General features: G+C 36.9%; 1 protein-coding gene across 3 annotated transcripts in view; it reads right to left on the bottom strand.

Annotated features, from left to right (window-relative positions):
- Positions 1 to 875: 875 nt before the first annotated feature.
- Positions 876 to 16,322, bottom strand: part of kif16bb (kinesin family member 16Bb) — a 33,978-nt gene continuing 18,531 nt past the window's right edge. The window contains exons 17-19 of one of the 3 annotated variants that reach the window (XM_028007419.1): positions 14,862 to 14,950; positions 8,999 to 9,083; positions 876 to 1,924 (exon numbers count right to left, since the gene is read on the bottom strand). In XM_028007419.1, the coding sequence (XP_027863220.1) occupies positions 1,919 to 1,924; positions 8,999 to 9,083; positions 14,862 to 14,950 (180 nt within the window). In that variant the 3' untranslated portion in view covers positions 876 to 1,918. Of the gene's footprint in view, positions 1,925 to 4,648; positions 7,154 to 8,998; positions 9,084 to 14,861; positions 14,951 to 16,322 lie in introns of those variants that run through there. The other 2 variants (XM_028007418.1, XM_028007421.1) reach the window with 2 other exon arrangements.

Raw genomic sequence — 16,322 nt, 5'->3', positions numbered from 1 at the left:
AATTCAGGCTGATTAAGAAACACCAACTAATAATACCATTGGAAGCTCAGCTTTAGAACACCAAGACGTAGTTTTGGATAGAATTGCCTGTAGAATTGCTGGAAAAACCAATTAAAGTAGCAGTTGACTGAGAAAGATTTTCACAAAGATTTAGCAGGCTGGCAAGTCCTGGGGATTGTCTTACTAATCAAGAGGTTATGACCTTTGTGGAAGAAAAAAAAAAACAATCCAAAAAACTTTCTACATCACCACCAAAAGGTCAGACTGAGCACCCCTGATAAAAAAGTGTTGAAAAACACATTTTTATATTTTTATTTTAATTGCAGTACCATAATCTCACACTGAGAAACAGAAAAATGAAAATGTATTCAGTTGGAGGAAAAAAAAAATTCTTTGCACATTGTTGATGCAAATTCCTGGGTTCTCTATGCTCTCTTCTGAAAGTTACAAGATTTTTTTTTACAAATTACAGGAAATTGTGTCAATAATACTCCCACTCGACTAAATAAAAGGTTCTCAAATTAAAGGTTGGGTTTAATTTTTAGTGCAAAATTTTGCTCCAACAAACATTTTTGTGTTTTTTATACATCTGTGCCAGGGTGCAAATAAATTTGCTTAAGCTTGCATTTTCAACTGAGGAACAGAAGAATGGAGACTTGTAAATTACTTCCAACAGCAAAGCAGTTGGAGGAACAAATAGAAGTATAAAAATATATTACTTGTAGAAATGTTGAATGTGAGCATAATCATGATTTCTGCTAGAAGATAATGAAGCTAAATTTACACTAAAAACCTGTAGATAGTAAATGGAACAAGAGACAAGTTTACTCATTAAAGTGGCAGAAACAAGTGCAGATGCAGACTTTTAATCTGATGTTGTGGAAGAACAGATTAAACTTAAAAGACGTATCGAACATGTGTGAAGGCAAACAGCAGACAGAGTTGAGAAACTAAGTGTTAGCCAAGGTCCTGAGTTGTACCTGTGCTCATAACATGATGCATTATGATAAAAACTGCCTTGATCCTCAACTTTTAATCTATTTTGCCATTTTGGAAGCAAAACGATACAACAAAATGAAAGTTTATTTGATTGCATAGGTCCATCCAATTCAAGACGAAGCACTTCATATGCAGAGTCCGTCCACAGGTGCTTCATATGTTTATTCATGCCTGTTAGTTACTAATTAATGGTTTCGAACAGATAATCTCTTCCTATGAAAAGTTACGTGGCATGATAAACAATTAATACATGGCACTGCTGACTTCTAGCGTTATGCAGATAAGTGAAGCAGCAGAAGATGTGCAAAAAAGCCATACAAAAGCAAAAGCCTTTTGTCAAAATCGAACAGCAAGCACATCAACAACACGTTGAAAAACAAAAATATAAAAAATGCTGCTAGCAGCTTCTTTAAAAGGTAAAATGAGCTGATAAACTGACAATGCCAGTACTGTATTAGTAGAAATAAATGCAATAAAGAGATTTACTAAGCTGGAATTGAAACAACTTTACTGTAGTAAAAATGTGAAGCAGAGCAAACCCACAATTATAAAGCTATACATTTACAGACATTTATTTGACATGTAGGAGCTAAAATGTTCACTTAACCCTAGACCTTGCAAGACTGTCTTTGATGCTTGACTCATAAATGCTACGAGTTCATCCTGCAAGTTAGATTTTTTTAAAAAAGCTAAAAATGTATGCAGTCCTAGGAAAACAGAATGTGCTTTCACATTCAAGCACATTCTGAGATATCAGGACATAAAGATGTATTTATGAAGTTTTACAATGATTGAAAACAAACCTCAAATGTAACATGAACAATAGATACAGATCCATCATTTTTTATACAGAGATGAAGGGAAAACCACACACTTGATGCCAAGCAGCAAATAGCTGGGTGATGATTTCCTCTGATCTTCAGGCCTAAAGCATGTCAACACAATCAATGTTAGGGTGGAAAGACATCAGCAATAAATTTAAAGAGCTTCTGATTGTGTATAATCAATCTGAAAAGTGTTATAAGGTCATATTCAAACGATCAGAAGTTTGTATTTTTTTGCAGTGAGTGGAAAAATATAATCATCCATTTCCTCCAAGATACAAATAGTTAATCAGCACAGCAGTGCTTGTGTGTACCATGACATTTAAACAGAGCCATTGAAGAGTTTGTCCTCATTCTGGTTTCTGTCATAAACCACTCACACCAAAGTCAGATTGAGGTTGCATTAGTGAGTTACCATGCAAAGACAAAAAATGAATAAATAAAAATATTGGATTGAGCATCAAGACCTGCTGTGTGAATGCAGCCTGATGCTCCTCAAAATTGTGCTCCAAATTCCCATCAGTCATTAGATTTCTCCAAAGAGCCCAAAGGATGGATAAAAGGAAACAGTTCCCCATCCTTCAAGCAGGAGACGTTCAAATAATCTTGTCCAGTGTCGGGCCGTTCAATGTTCAGAGAAAGGAAACAAAACAAACTTTTCAAATACCATACTTTTAAACATAAAGGTTTATGATGATTTTTGCTATATTAGAATTACATTTATATGCATTTATAACAAGGACACTGTAAAACAATTTGTAGAACTTAAATAATGTAACACTAAAAGGCATCATTTTACATTGCAGTGGGTCTTTGCTTTATCCAGTGTGCTTCAAATCTTTGCTGTGATATTATGTTTCTTTTAGTTCTCATTTTGACTGCTTGTATGTTTTCGTGCATTGTCAATCTAAACGGCAACACACCCAAAGCCATAAACAGAGACTGCAAACAATTGCCTTCTATATCTAGTTTAACATGACTGATGAGATAGTTAGACGGGAAACTTCAGAAACAGCGATCTTTTAGAGTAGCAACTAAATGTGCTGTTTTACAAGAAAATGTTCATACTATATTTATTAAAATGCGACTCCCATTTGAATGCAATTTGCTTACTTATTTTCATAGTTCTCCAGCATTTCTGAAAGATTTGTAATGCTCCTTGTTTGATTTGAAACCACTCAGATGTTTCTTGAAGCAAATGAAACTACAGAAAACATGGTAGGGTTTCGTTTATCAATAAGAAACCAATTTTCAAATAGATTACAACCAAGCTCTGGACCAATTTATCCACCAAAGTAAGCTCTAAGCCTAATTTCAGAACATCGAGAAAACATAAGTGAACCATTAATTGAAGCTATACCACAAAGCGGCAGAATGATCCCAGTCAGTTTAAAGATTTACCCCATCAGCAGTTAAGCAACGACACATGTGACCAGCTCACGTTCAGATGCTTCTGAAGGAGGAGGTAAACAAATTATCCAGTTATGTGGCATCAATGATGAAGCGCATTAGAGCTGGAAGCTCAGTGGGAGGTCACACAGTAATGATTTAAAGATTGAAGACCGGACAGTGGTGATGCTTCATTATCTGGTGTAAGAACTTCCTTTAACAAAACTGTGTCCAACAAAGGCTTCTTTCTATTTTTAGTAACACACAAATCAAGTTTCTGAATTCAGCCACCTTAAAATTAACAACTTAACATTGTAGATCAACAGCAAACACATTAAATACAATACCTGCTTTTACATCCATTACTGCAAGCAGTTGTATAATCACTTCTGCCAAAAAAAAAAAAAAAGGAATCATTAAAATCTCAAAATAATTGATGTGGTGAACTAACCAGAACTGTGCCAACCCCATGCAGGCACATCAGACAATCACGCTACTCCAAATGTTATCCATTAAATTTTTTCCCCTAATTGTACAATTTATAAAAGTTGCTCATCTTCTTGGTTTTCACACATTTTACACACAGATGGCAAGAATGCTTACATAATATCCAGGGGAAATTGGGAAACGATTTCACATCTTTTTTTTCATCCCTGCTCAGATTGTACTGCAGCAATATGTGATTTTTTTTCTGATTCAAGGCCAGATCTGCATCCTTCATGCTTGAGCAGCAGAGACAAGAGGGCTGATTGCACTGCATTGCTCCTGCAATTTACAATATTTAAGGGGGTCAGCAAGTCAAGGAAAAGAGCAGAATAAACTGGGTCTACTGCATGTTACAAGCACCTGGGTGTTGTCATTGACAAGTAGACATTCAGTAAAAAAAAAATTCAGATTGATGTGCTTTTTTGCTGATGCCAAGATAGAACATCCTCTGCAAATTAAGTCAATTAGGTACATGTCAGAACAGAAATTAATTTCTGATTAAAGTCTGAAATGTTCAGTCAAAATTATACCAGAAGCTTGATTACTACAAAATGGGTGTTCAAAGCATGGCTTTCTAAAATAAAGTTAACCAAATATTAAATGGATGTTTGTGCACATCTGACATAACTGTATAATAAGTCATAACATAAAAAGACTGTCTACTGTATCAACGGAGATGAGTTCTGTATTATGAGTAGATTACAGATTTGTGATAGGGGACTAAAGAGGAAGCTTAAAAAACAAAAAAAAACATAAACCTTTGACTACCTGCTTCTGATAATGTGCCAGATGTAGAAGCAAAGCCTGACCGAGTAGATGAGACATCTGAGAAAACTGACTCAATTTTCTTCATTTTACAAGTTAAAAGCTGAACCAAGAGCTTATTTCTGATACAAAAGTAAACAAAATAGAGCAGAAATAGGTTTAACTTTTATTTCAAATATTCAAAACTTTAAACAATGCAGTAGCAGAACATTAATAATTTCAATTTTAGTAAAAAAAAATAAAAAATACAAATTACCTGTTAGATGTTTAATTCTCAATACCAAAATGTGAAGCCTTAATTATCTAAAGCATAACTAAACCAAACAGACCAGTGAAGATTATAAAAAATATTGGGTGTTTTAAAGATAAAATTCAGAGTGAAAAAGGCATGTGACAATATGACAAAAATTAAAGCACTGTCATTTAATAGAGAAGTCATCCTTTAAAGTGTCTGGTTAAAATGCACTTTTTGCCACTGCTCCCAGTGAGAGTTTTCAAGCTGGGCTGTTCATTACAGACTGTTTAGTCCTTGATCAGACATTTGACAAGTGATTAATCAGGCAGGTGGCCTCTGTGGAGCAACTGAAAGTTAATTTCCACACTTCTGTGTGCGGAGATGAATTGAAAGGATGTTCAGACAGGGTATCTAGCTTCATCATGCTTTCAGGGTGGCCTTTGGCCCTTGCTTTTGCAACAATTACATCCACCATGACAGATCCGCCGCTGTCTTCATCGTGCATCAGTACACAGCGCACATCTGAGCAACGACAAAGAGCTAAGACATCAAACTGAGAAAATATTGCTTTTGGAAACACAACATCCTCCTTTGCCAGACCAAAATGGGTATCTGTGAGAAAGAACTGGGCCATTTGTTCACTATGAATGTGGCAACTCAGGTGCACAGCCACACTGGTGTACATCAATAGCTGCAACTCTCCAAGAGCGACTGTCGCTTGATCAATATTACAATGAATAAGATAAAGCAGATCAATGAGACTTTTCTGAAATCGACAGTAAAGCCTTAAACCAGAGTCCAGCTGCATGTCGGGTACATAGACCTTACAGTCTAGGGACAATTCCATCAAGTTGTCATGAAGCAATTGGTACTGATGGAGCCTGCTGTCCCCAGAACAGACAGCACTTAGTATGGCCCAGCACAGCTCTTTGGTTTGCTTCTGGCTGTAGGTATAAACACCCAGGATGCTTTCCTCTGTAGTGCCTATTAAACGTAAACTTTGGCCAGCAAAGCCTATCAATACATCCCTCAGCTGCAACAAAGGGAGGTGATGGAACAAGACCAGAGCCTCAGAGTTGGCAGTCAGTGTGTAGAGATCCATTTTTGTCACAATCAAGAGGCCAGGCTTTGGATCAGGTTGGCTACATTTGGCTACGTTCAACCAGTGAAGTGCTATGATCCTCTGGGAGGAAGGCACTGAACAAGAGACTGACTGTACAACACCCATCAGATCTCCCAGTGGCAGAGTCTGTAGCTTCAGAAGTGGATTAGGAAATGTTATCAATGTCTGAATGCAATCAACAGTTTCTGCCTGATCTACATCTTCAGTTGCTTGGATAACATCCGTCTTGCAACCATTGTTGTAAGACAGGGGGCTTCTTTTTTTCGGCATCAAAGGCTCTGAAATAACTTCAGCTTGTTTTATTTGAAAATTATTCCCATCTTGCTTTTCTGGTGACTGCAAATCTCTCTTGCAGAAATCCCTAGACACTTCCAGCACATCACCTTCCACTTTTTCTGTCACGCTTTGTCTTAGTGTCAGGGTTGAGGGTTGTGTGTTGTTGGAATTATTGAAGTCCTGAATCATAAGAGCTGTCTCTTTGGGCTGAAGGGGATGAGATGTATTCATTTGGATGTACTGTATGAGGGGCAGAGCTTTCACAACAGTGAAAATGGGACTCTTATTGATAAGCGAAAAAGCAAAGCTCCCTCCAACCATGAAGATATGGCTGTCCTTCATTATAGACAGAACATGGCTAGACAAGCAGGCACCAACAGGTTGTAATTTTGCAGTTGTCAGCTGGTGCAAAAGTGCAGGAGATCTCCAAAGTAGTCTGTGTGCATCACGAACAATACAGGACACTTTTCTAAACAAAGAGCCTAGCCCTAATTTTCTAACTTCTGCAACTCCTTTGATCTCCTTCAAACTTCCAGCTTCCTCCATCTCACCACAACTCTGCTGGTGCTGGAAAGCAGCGTCTTTGAGTGGACAGCAGGCCACCTGCCTACTAAGTGGTTTTCTGTTGAACTGAGAATAAGTGCTGGTCTGTGGGAGGACCAAAAAGGAGCTTCTTCCTCCACTACTTTGCAGGTGGGACATGCTGCCTAATGAGTTCCCACCAGAGCTGGGTCTCCCCTTATAGGAGTCTGCGTTGACACCTTGGATCTCATTAGCATTCCCTTCTGGCTTCATGCCACATCCATCACCGGGGCCCAGGACACATGTCTGTTGGAGGCTGCCATCCCCTGATGAAACTTCCTCTGTCCCACAACTTGCAATACCAGCTCCACTCCAAGACGTCCTCTGCGGGCTCTCAGACACGAGTCCTGGCCCTGATTTATGACACAAGTCCCTCTCCTGCTCCTGGCCATCCCAGATGCTTCCTTGACCCTGAAGTGCATCTCTGCCCGACTGGAAAACTGTTCGAGGGACGGGGTCTCTTTCAGGATTGGCCTAGTTTATGTAGTGAGGATAGAAAGGAGAAATTAAAAGGAAATTAAACTCTTAAAGATAACAAAAACAAAAACCCTGATTTATGTAAATGATTACAAATTTCTGGCCCTGCTGAGAAGAAACCGATTTAATTCAGTTCACTTTGGAAGCTAACTTTTATTTATGCATTCAATTACATTTGGATGCACAAAGACAAAATGAGGGGAAATGAAGTGAGGAATTACACGGTACATTTATAAAAACAGAAACACTTGTGTGCACTCACTGTGCCTTAACAAACCATAATTTCCTTTAAAGCCCTACAGGAACATGTAGAAGGGTCTGAATATGTGCATAACAAGCAATGGGAGAAAGTGCTTCATGGCTCATAAATCTGCATTGGGCCTTGATGGAGATGGGCAAGCCTTTGAAACTCAGTTTTGCCAAGACAAATTAAACTAAAACACCAGTAATGGAGATTCACTTTTAGAGCCAATTCTTATACCTTTAATAACTACGCATTGGCAGTATGAGATTCTCAATGTACAATGAATGAGTAAACTGTTTATTTTTACTCAAATATGTAACTGAAATCAAATTTTCTGGTTATTTTTTATAGCCATTATAATTAAAGTTTTGTTGTAGTTTCTATGGTCTCGGTTGATCAGTACAAATTTGCTAATCTGCTCATTATAAATGGTAAATGGACTGAACTTGTATAACACTTTTCCAGTCATTTTGACCCCTCAAAGTGCTTTACACTAGAGTCACATTCACCCACTCTCACACAAACATGCACGCATCTATACACTGATACGCAGATCAGTAGGCAATTTATATAGACCAACACAAGTACAACAAAACTTATATTAGGCTGGCTAAGCTAATTTAACCATCTAAATATTTAGTGACTGAAATTAATTCATCAGCAGTCTAGTCTAAGGACCGTTGCTGAAGGTTGTGAATTCAAATATCCTTGGGCTAAATTAGCCTTCTAAAAAATTCAGTTCATCATTTAAGAGAAATTACAAACAGCTGCATTATTTTTTAAATTTATAAGGAGGTCCAATATTTATCCCATTAAGCATAAGGAGACACAACACAAATTAAATTATACTGCACGACAGTCTACTGATGCAGTTTATCATGGGGTTTTTATTGTGAAAGATAAAATTGTATGCACACAAACAGATCACTTGATCAAATATGAACAAGTATATAGAAAATGCAAGTTCCGCTAAAAAGATGCTTAAGTAAAAATATGAAGACATTTCGTCTCCCACTTAAATACACAAAACTCAAAAACACTCCTGCAGACAAGTTGTGATCAGTACAATGTCACAGTAACATTGATATTTGCTTCACTATTGCCAGATGCTAGGTGCAGTTTTTCCAATTTCAAGAACTTTATCTTAAATTTAGCAAATAGTGATGGATGGTGCTCCTGTAGGAGCCATCATGTTTGATCTGTTGCTTCCTCTGCCACTGTCCATGAGGACATTTTGCACATAGGGCTTATTTTATTTATTTATTTATTTTTGCTTTGGGGACTTGCCTAAACTTGCAGAACTAGTAATTTTAAATGTGTGCAAATGTTTGTGTTTTTAAACAGTGACTTTTTCATATCTCGCTATAACTTGAAACCAGTAACCAACCCACAACTAGTCACTACTTATTTCATGGCAAGTCCCTAAAACAAACATCTTCACTTAAATATACATAAAGGGTGGATTTTCAGGTTAATTTAAAATGCACTAGTTTTAAAAACAACGATTTAAACTTTGCTGTACTTTGATTAGCCCATTCCTTACAATAACTTTACCTAGAGTGCAGTTTGTTTAAAATAAAAAAAAAACAAATACATACTGTAATTTGGATCTTTGTTGGAGTAGATCCAAGGCAAATTCTCAGGTCTTTGGACTTGCTTTTGAGACCCAGCACATCCATCTGACTGCAGTCAAGATCAAATAAGAGAAATACATTTTACATTCTTTCACAGGACTTAAAACTACATTCTGATTAGATGAGAGCATTATACTTCTGAAGTCCCATTCTTATGTTGCTATGCTCTTTGTTTAAGAGCAAATTTAATTATTTGATGTAGTGTTGACACCAGAGAACAGTTGGAAAAAGAAAGCACCAATAACCCTCATCACCACCACACAAACAAAAAAATATTCATTAGATTTGAAAAGCAAACACCCAAATGGCCGGATGAGATTAGAGACACTCTACTAGCTATGAAATTAAATAGAATCTGTGCATGATGATTTGAGGATTTACATACAATGCGAAGAACTCCAGAGGGAGGGGGCAGGAACCAAGTATATAGCCCAGAATGATTTTTGACAGTAAACCACAGCTTTAGCAGGGCTTTGTGTGTGTATCAGCAGATTGCCAAAGTGTGAAAGCAGCAGAAGTAAAGCATTGGCAGCATCAACAAGCGGGACACAGTTCACGTTCTAGTAACGATTAAAGGATTTTTGCAAATCCTAAGGATCAGCTCGGAGGATGCCCTGTACGCATCGATGCTTATCATCTCGCAGAGAAAGGAAGTGTTTTAAATGTCCAAATTCTGAGGCTTAGATGCAAAGGTTTGCAGTGTTTTCCCTTCAGGTCCAACAGTGCAACAACTACTCATTCCCTGACAGCATCACAGAACATTTTTCCCCCAGCTGGCTTCACTTTTATCTGGATGCTACAGTTGCATCTGGTTAGGCAGCCATTGCTCAACTGTTTCTTTTTTTAATCAGAATCTCCCTTTCAAAATTCAGTGGGGTTGAAAAAGTTAATATATCTGTAGTGTATGCCTCTGTCTCATTTAATAAATTTCCATAATAGTTGATTCAGGAAGATGAGCTTACAGCCAACCCAAAAAAGATGAAAGCCAAGCACAACCATTTAAAAGCCTAAATCTCAAAAAGTCACAGCAGTGACATACAAGACCAGAAAATGTAGAATGAACTTTCAACTCTGCTACAAAATTTCTCTTAATCACCCTGAATGTAATGCCAGCTTTATTTAAAGAACAAGTTACAGTTTGAGTTATCCAAAGGTTTTGCAGTTGGTCTCACTTAGAAGGCTAATCAGCACCAGGCATTTTAAAAGTGACCAATTTCCTATATACCTCACCTACAGAGAACCAAAGTGGACTTTTAGAACACAACAGCCTATGTGAGTGTTCCAAAGACTCATTTGAGAGATTTATCTGAATACAAAATAAAATACTGATCGGTGCACACAATCCAGAAAGAATGTAGACTGGAATGCACACTTTCCAAATAGGCACCGTTACACATCCCTAGCTAGCCTCACGTCACTCTCAGCACGAGGATCCGTCTTAAAGATGCATCTTTGTACATACAAAGATACATCACTACAAAGAAGCATTTGTAGTGTCCACTATCAGACACTACAAATTGTTGTTGGTTTCCCTCAAGCAAGTCTTGACTTACAAATTGAGGGATGGACCAAGCCCTGAATTTTGTGCACTTTTAGATGCATGGCAAGAAATCATTTCCAACTTTTTTGGCATAAATAAAAATTGTTCTAAAGATTATCTTCACATTAGTTCAAATATTGCAGGAAATTTAGACATTTTTGTACTTTGCCATCTGTCAAGGTGAGCGTAAAGCTTTAATGTCAACACTACAAGCCAAACCTGAATCACATCATTAGCAGGACTCTGAATGACCTCTTCATACACAATCTGTCCTTTGATTTAGGTGTGTCCATGTTACAGATCAAAAAATTGCAGATCCTAGAGTTTAAAACTCCTCTTGTAAACATTCCTGAACATTGTGAAACGTCCAAGAGTCTATTATTCTACCCTAAGATCTCTGCATAAATCTGATAACCTGTTTCTTCTAGACCAAAAACTCATCTGTTGTAACATTTTACCGTATACTGGACGAAAGTTTTTGCCGCCTCCTACCAAGCAACATCACTGGCATTACTTTCATTTAAATTGATTTTTGTGCAATAAATATAACTTCTCCCAAGTATGTAGACAATTTAAATTTGGGTCATTTGCAACATTTGGTCCATTATTGGGTATTAGCCAACAGGATGTAAATACATGTCTGGTAATTTTACCAATTCATTACAAAAGAAAAACCACTACTTTACTAAACAGAATTTTGCTTTAAACTGACAAAAGGAATTAAATTATATGAATTAAAAATGAATATTTTTTTTGTAGAGCTGCTTAAGGTGTTTAAGATTTTTGACCAAATACTTGAGGTTTTGATTATGTCAGTCAGCCTTAAAAGCATAATAAGGTGTGTAAATCTATGCTGAATTTCTGCTTAATCTTCAACTGAGGGATATCAGGAATTCAAGTGATGTGGTCAATACTCATCAGGCTGCTTTTGTTGCAAAGGAGCACTTTCCTTGAGCATCTGCGGGTCAGTTCATTGATATCTTGTGTCGCTCCCAGAGTGCAACATATCCACAGCCGGCGTTTGAATTCAAATTTGCTCTTACTGCTGAGGGTCATTTCCAAGATTATTGAGATCAATTCTGCCCTTGCTGCAAGGGAGTTTATGCCAAGTGAGGCAAGAAGTGGAACAAGAATAGAATATATATCTGAGCTCACAGCTAGTCTTGAGAGCCTAAATAGATGTTGGAGGCTAGAGAAGGAAAAGTAAATAAGTGCAATAGTTTAAAATTGAATGTTGCATGCTCAGTACAAATTGACATCACCACTGGAATACTCCTTTCTTTAAGATTATATCATATTTTTCAAATTGAAAAGCTGAGCCAAAAGTGCTGATGCTGAGCTGTTAAACATCCTCAATCTGCTATAAATGGGTTGACTTCCTTCATCAATATAAATACAATGATTTAAGTATTCACACCCATTGAAATTTTTCCCCAGACATTACCACTAACATACTGGGATTTGATACAAGACTAACACAAAGTACAGCCTAATTGGGAAATTGAAGGAAGAACAGGTTCAACACATTACAATTTAATGTAAAAAAAAATTGTTGTCAGCTACCTTTCCTCTGACACCCTGAAATAAAACGAGGGGATTTCAGTCACTAGAATTGCAATGCCGGTAGATTTTTGCAGCTGTAACAGCATGGAAAGGTGGTTCTATAAAGTAATGACTCTTTATAGAACCACCTTCGGTTTGGTATGAACAGAAATGCATCGAGATTTCTCCCTCCCACCTCACTTCAATAACATGCAGCACTTTGTGCTGGTCCAATGTATAAAATCCAAATAAAATACATTGCCATGATAAAAGCAGTTAGAAAGGTATGAATACTTTTGGATAGCACTACAACAGCCTTGTAGTAACAATGTGTAAATTAACCATTTCACACCTAAATCAAAGAGCAGTAGATCTCAGAGAGCTGCAGGTGTCAAAGTGAAAGCTATATTAATCACACCAGCAGAAGGTTAACTTTTTTGTAGGGTTTCTACAGTGTGAAGGAAATTACACGTCAAACTTCCCCATGTGCTGTAAAACATCAGGCCTAGCAGATCAAGAGAGACAAGGGGAGGTGTCTCAAATTGCTCGCTACCTCAGGCAGTGGTGAATCACTGATGGGAGAATTGGATTGTGGACACTAATTCAGCGAACACTGAGACAGTGACAGATCAATGAACTGTCACACAATGCCAAGGCCGTGGCAGGGCATAAAGATGTCACAGAATGCCTCAGACGTGTGGCTGGTATAGTGTGTAGAAATAACAGTCAACTCGAACTCTGATAAAATGTGTTTTTGACAGTTTTTACTAAAGCTCAAGGGACAGTCTGGACGCTCAATTATTCTGATATTTTTAGAACTAAGAACTAATTATGTACAAAGATGACCTTTTACAGCAAAAAGATATGCCAAATTCAAATTTGCATCTCCAGATATTTGAACCTTGACACGCCATTTCACAACTGCTATGGTGTGACAAATTAATCACACATTAAAAAGGTTTGGGTCACATTTTTACAGCGCTTTTATCTGTCTCAGTCATTTTATTTCTGATTTATTATTTTATTATCAAGAATATAAACGGGAGATGTGAGAACAAACAATCCTTAAACATTAACCACAATCCAAGGTGATGAAAAGATTTAAACTGCTGAATGTCATTGTTGCAACCATAAAAATAGCGCAATGAAGTTTGTCCATTTCTTCAGGGTCTAAGATGCTATTAAGAGTCAGACAAAATGCAAAGTTAACACACTTAATGTAATGACAATGAAAATTCATAAAAATCTGCAAACAGAATGACTGCTTTTAAAAGGAACCAGTCCCTGAAAGCTTTCTTCAGTCAACTATTGTTACCACAAAGGAAATCCAAGAAAGACCACTTCTTTCAAAGCATATCCAAATCAACAATTTCACATCTACAACTTCAATAACAATTCCAAAGGAAATGAACAAATGGGTTGCCACAACTGCAGAGCTTGCTTGAAGATGGTAGCAGGTATACAAGATATTTCTTAACTCATTGTAGGACAGAGGTCTTAGAATGCATGTCTGATGTAAAGGAGGACAGAAAACCACTTCTGTCCTAGAAAAGCATAGAAAACAAAATTACTTTCTGCAGAAAGTACAAGAATTGGACAACAGAGGCCTGAGATTTTTTCTGAAGACACCACTTCAGGAAGAACCAATATCCAGCATGATTTGCATTGGTCTTGAAATATTAAGATCTAAACTGTAAATAAGTATGCTTGATAAACTTCAGGCACTTCTGGTTTTACAAACAATTTAATATAGAACTTTAATTTACTATCCAACTTTCTGATACGTTTTTGAAGTAAAGTTGAACTACAAAATATCTTAAAACTTGTGGTCTCAGGTATAAACAATGACTCTTGACAGAAGTAATTTCACCTTCAAAGCTGCAGTATGAAACTTTTATAAACATTTTTATACAACTTGAAAATTACTCTCTGCAATGGAGCCTGCCACAAATGCACAGGCTAATTAGCATGCCCACCAATGAAAATCATGCTAATCTATGATCCAATTTTGGGTTTCTGCCAATGAATCAATCCCACCCTTACCAAGCAATCATAGAGAGTTAGCAGCTTATGTTAAAAAACACTGGCTCAGATCAGAATGTTCTGACCATCTGAAGTCCTCTCCAGATAGCTAGACAAATGATTTGTTTCAGCTCTAGTCAAGTAGTTTTTTTTTTTGTTTTTTTTAAAGGCACTGCTCCTTTACAGAACAGTTTATATGGCGAGCCACACCAGTAGCAACCCATTCAACTATTCTACACAAAGTTCAGAGTAAAATTGTTCAGAGTAACAAAGTTCAGAGTAAATACTTTATTAATGGTGAAGAAAGGAATATCTCCAAGGCATTTTGGTAGGTCAGTTGTTTGTCGTCCACTATTTTACTTTAGGTCCTGCCAACTACTAGCGAGATTTTATAATAGTCAAAAGTATAAATACTGTATCTTGGGACCTTGTTAGAGATTTGAATGAAGAGGCAATTCTGGAAAGGTCACATTTGGCTGTTCACTTAAAAAAAAAAAAAAAAAACCCAGGAACGATTGGAACTTGGTTGATTCCCACTCAGCATGGAGCACTGAACAAATACTTTTTGCATGTTCTCTCCTCTTACAATAATACCACCTTGATTTATGGCTTTGATTTGATCCACATACCTGACGAATTGTGCTCTGTGAGTAGGTATTGTGCAGACTGAGAAGGAAAGAGTGAGGAGAATTTTACAAGATGCCAGCATACTGCATGTTTTACCCAGAGTTTTGCAGCTTCACTTTGGATAGATTCTCTGCAGATTTGGACAAGTCAGTGAAAGACCGGGAAGAGGAAGACAGCAGCCCGCTCTGCAGATAAAAGAGAGAGAAACAACTAGAATAAAAACCTGTCTCAGAGTTTGAAATGACTGACAACTGTCTATGGTGGATTTAAATTATACAATGCCTTGCTTTTGGTATATACTGTATATCATCAGTATTCCTGACAGTTTCACAGAAGAATGTAGCTGAAATAACGAACATTTAGAAAAATGTCAAAAAATATAGTTTAAGCCCCTCTACACCTGTTAATATAAATTATTTTTTTGGTCATGTGCTTTTCCCACATTTAGACAGTAACATGATTAGAATTGGTCAAAATTCAGAAAAACCTTTGGTTACAGAAAAGATTACTAAAATATGACAGCTTGGGTGTTTAAGATAATCTTAAAGAGTAATTATTGAACTCTTGCAAATCTATTTAGAGCAAATGTTAAATACCAACAATTGACTGGAACCACGAGAAGCAAAATAAAGATCCTACTAGCACAATCATGCCTGCGTATTCACTGCTCATTCCCTTCCCCTCGCTCTGCTCCGCTGCAGCTGGTAGTGTTGCAGAGGAGCTAAATTTTTTTCTTCAAATCATATCTCATACCATCATGACATAGCAAGGTTTAATGGGGTTTTTTTAAGTTGCATACTACAGCTTTCAGCACCTGAAAACTACTGCAACGTACAGAGGTACATGTATAAAAAAAATGCATAAATTCAGTATTTTGTGTCAGTCCTTTTAGGAGCAATAGGAATATAATTACTGTTTTGTATGGAAGCAGTCATATTATGCTATATGCCTTTCCTTTTAAATTATTGCATCAATACAGTGAAACTATTGCCTTTTTACTCTAGGCCATTATACTCTGCAAAACTCATACCGACCCATGCTCTGTAGTGATTCATTTCAAGCAATGTCATTTTCCTTTCTTACAAAGTCAAACTCCTCTGTTTTGTGGAAATGAATGCTGAAAAATAAACACTTATAAAGTTTCTTAAAAATGTACTGTTCTGTGTTGATAAGGAGCTGCAGGTGAGGAAATTATATTAAACTGTTTAATTCTGCTGCACCAATTCAATCCTACAACACCTCGATATAATTGAAAGATTGGAGGAGTAAAAACGGCTTTTGAGTCTTCTGCACCTGGGTCCTTTTATAGAAAACATCTGTACTTTTTTATAATATGCAAAATCAGTTCCACAATAGCATGATTTTGCAATTGTGATGTTAAACAGTAATGATTAAAACAAATCACTACAAGGAAATAAGATGACAAAACTATACTGATGGATATACAGAGTTTACAGTGTCAATATTCACTGCAGGTTGCAGGCTTTCAGCTTTTAGTCATGGCAATAGAGCACAGGATGCTGACTTGCTTTGTAGAAATTAAGATTAGACAATGCA

Source organism: Xiphophorus couchianus, chromosome 22 (genome assembly GCF_001444195.1).
Source record: "Xiphophorus couchianus chromosome 22, X_couchianus-1.0, whole genome shotgun sequence".
NCBI lineage: Eukaryota > Metazoa > Chordata > Actinopteri > Cyprinodontiformes > Poeciliidae > Xiphophorus > Xiphophorus couchianus.
The sequence above is the reverse complement of the archived record's forward strand: the minus strand, read 5'-3'. Positions and strand labels throughout refer to the sequence as shown.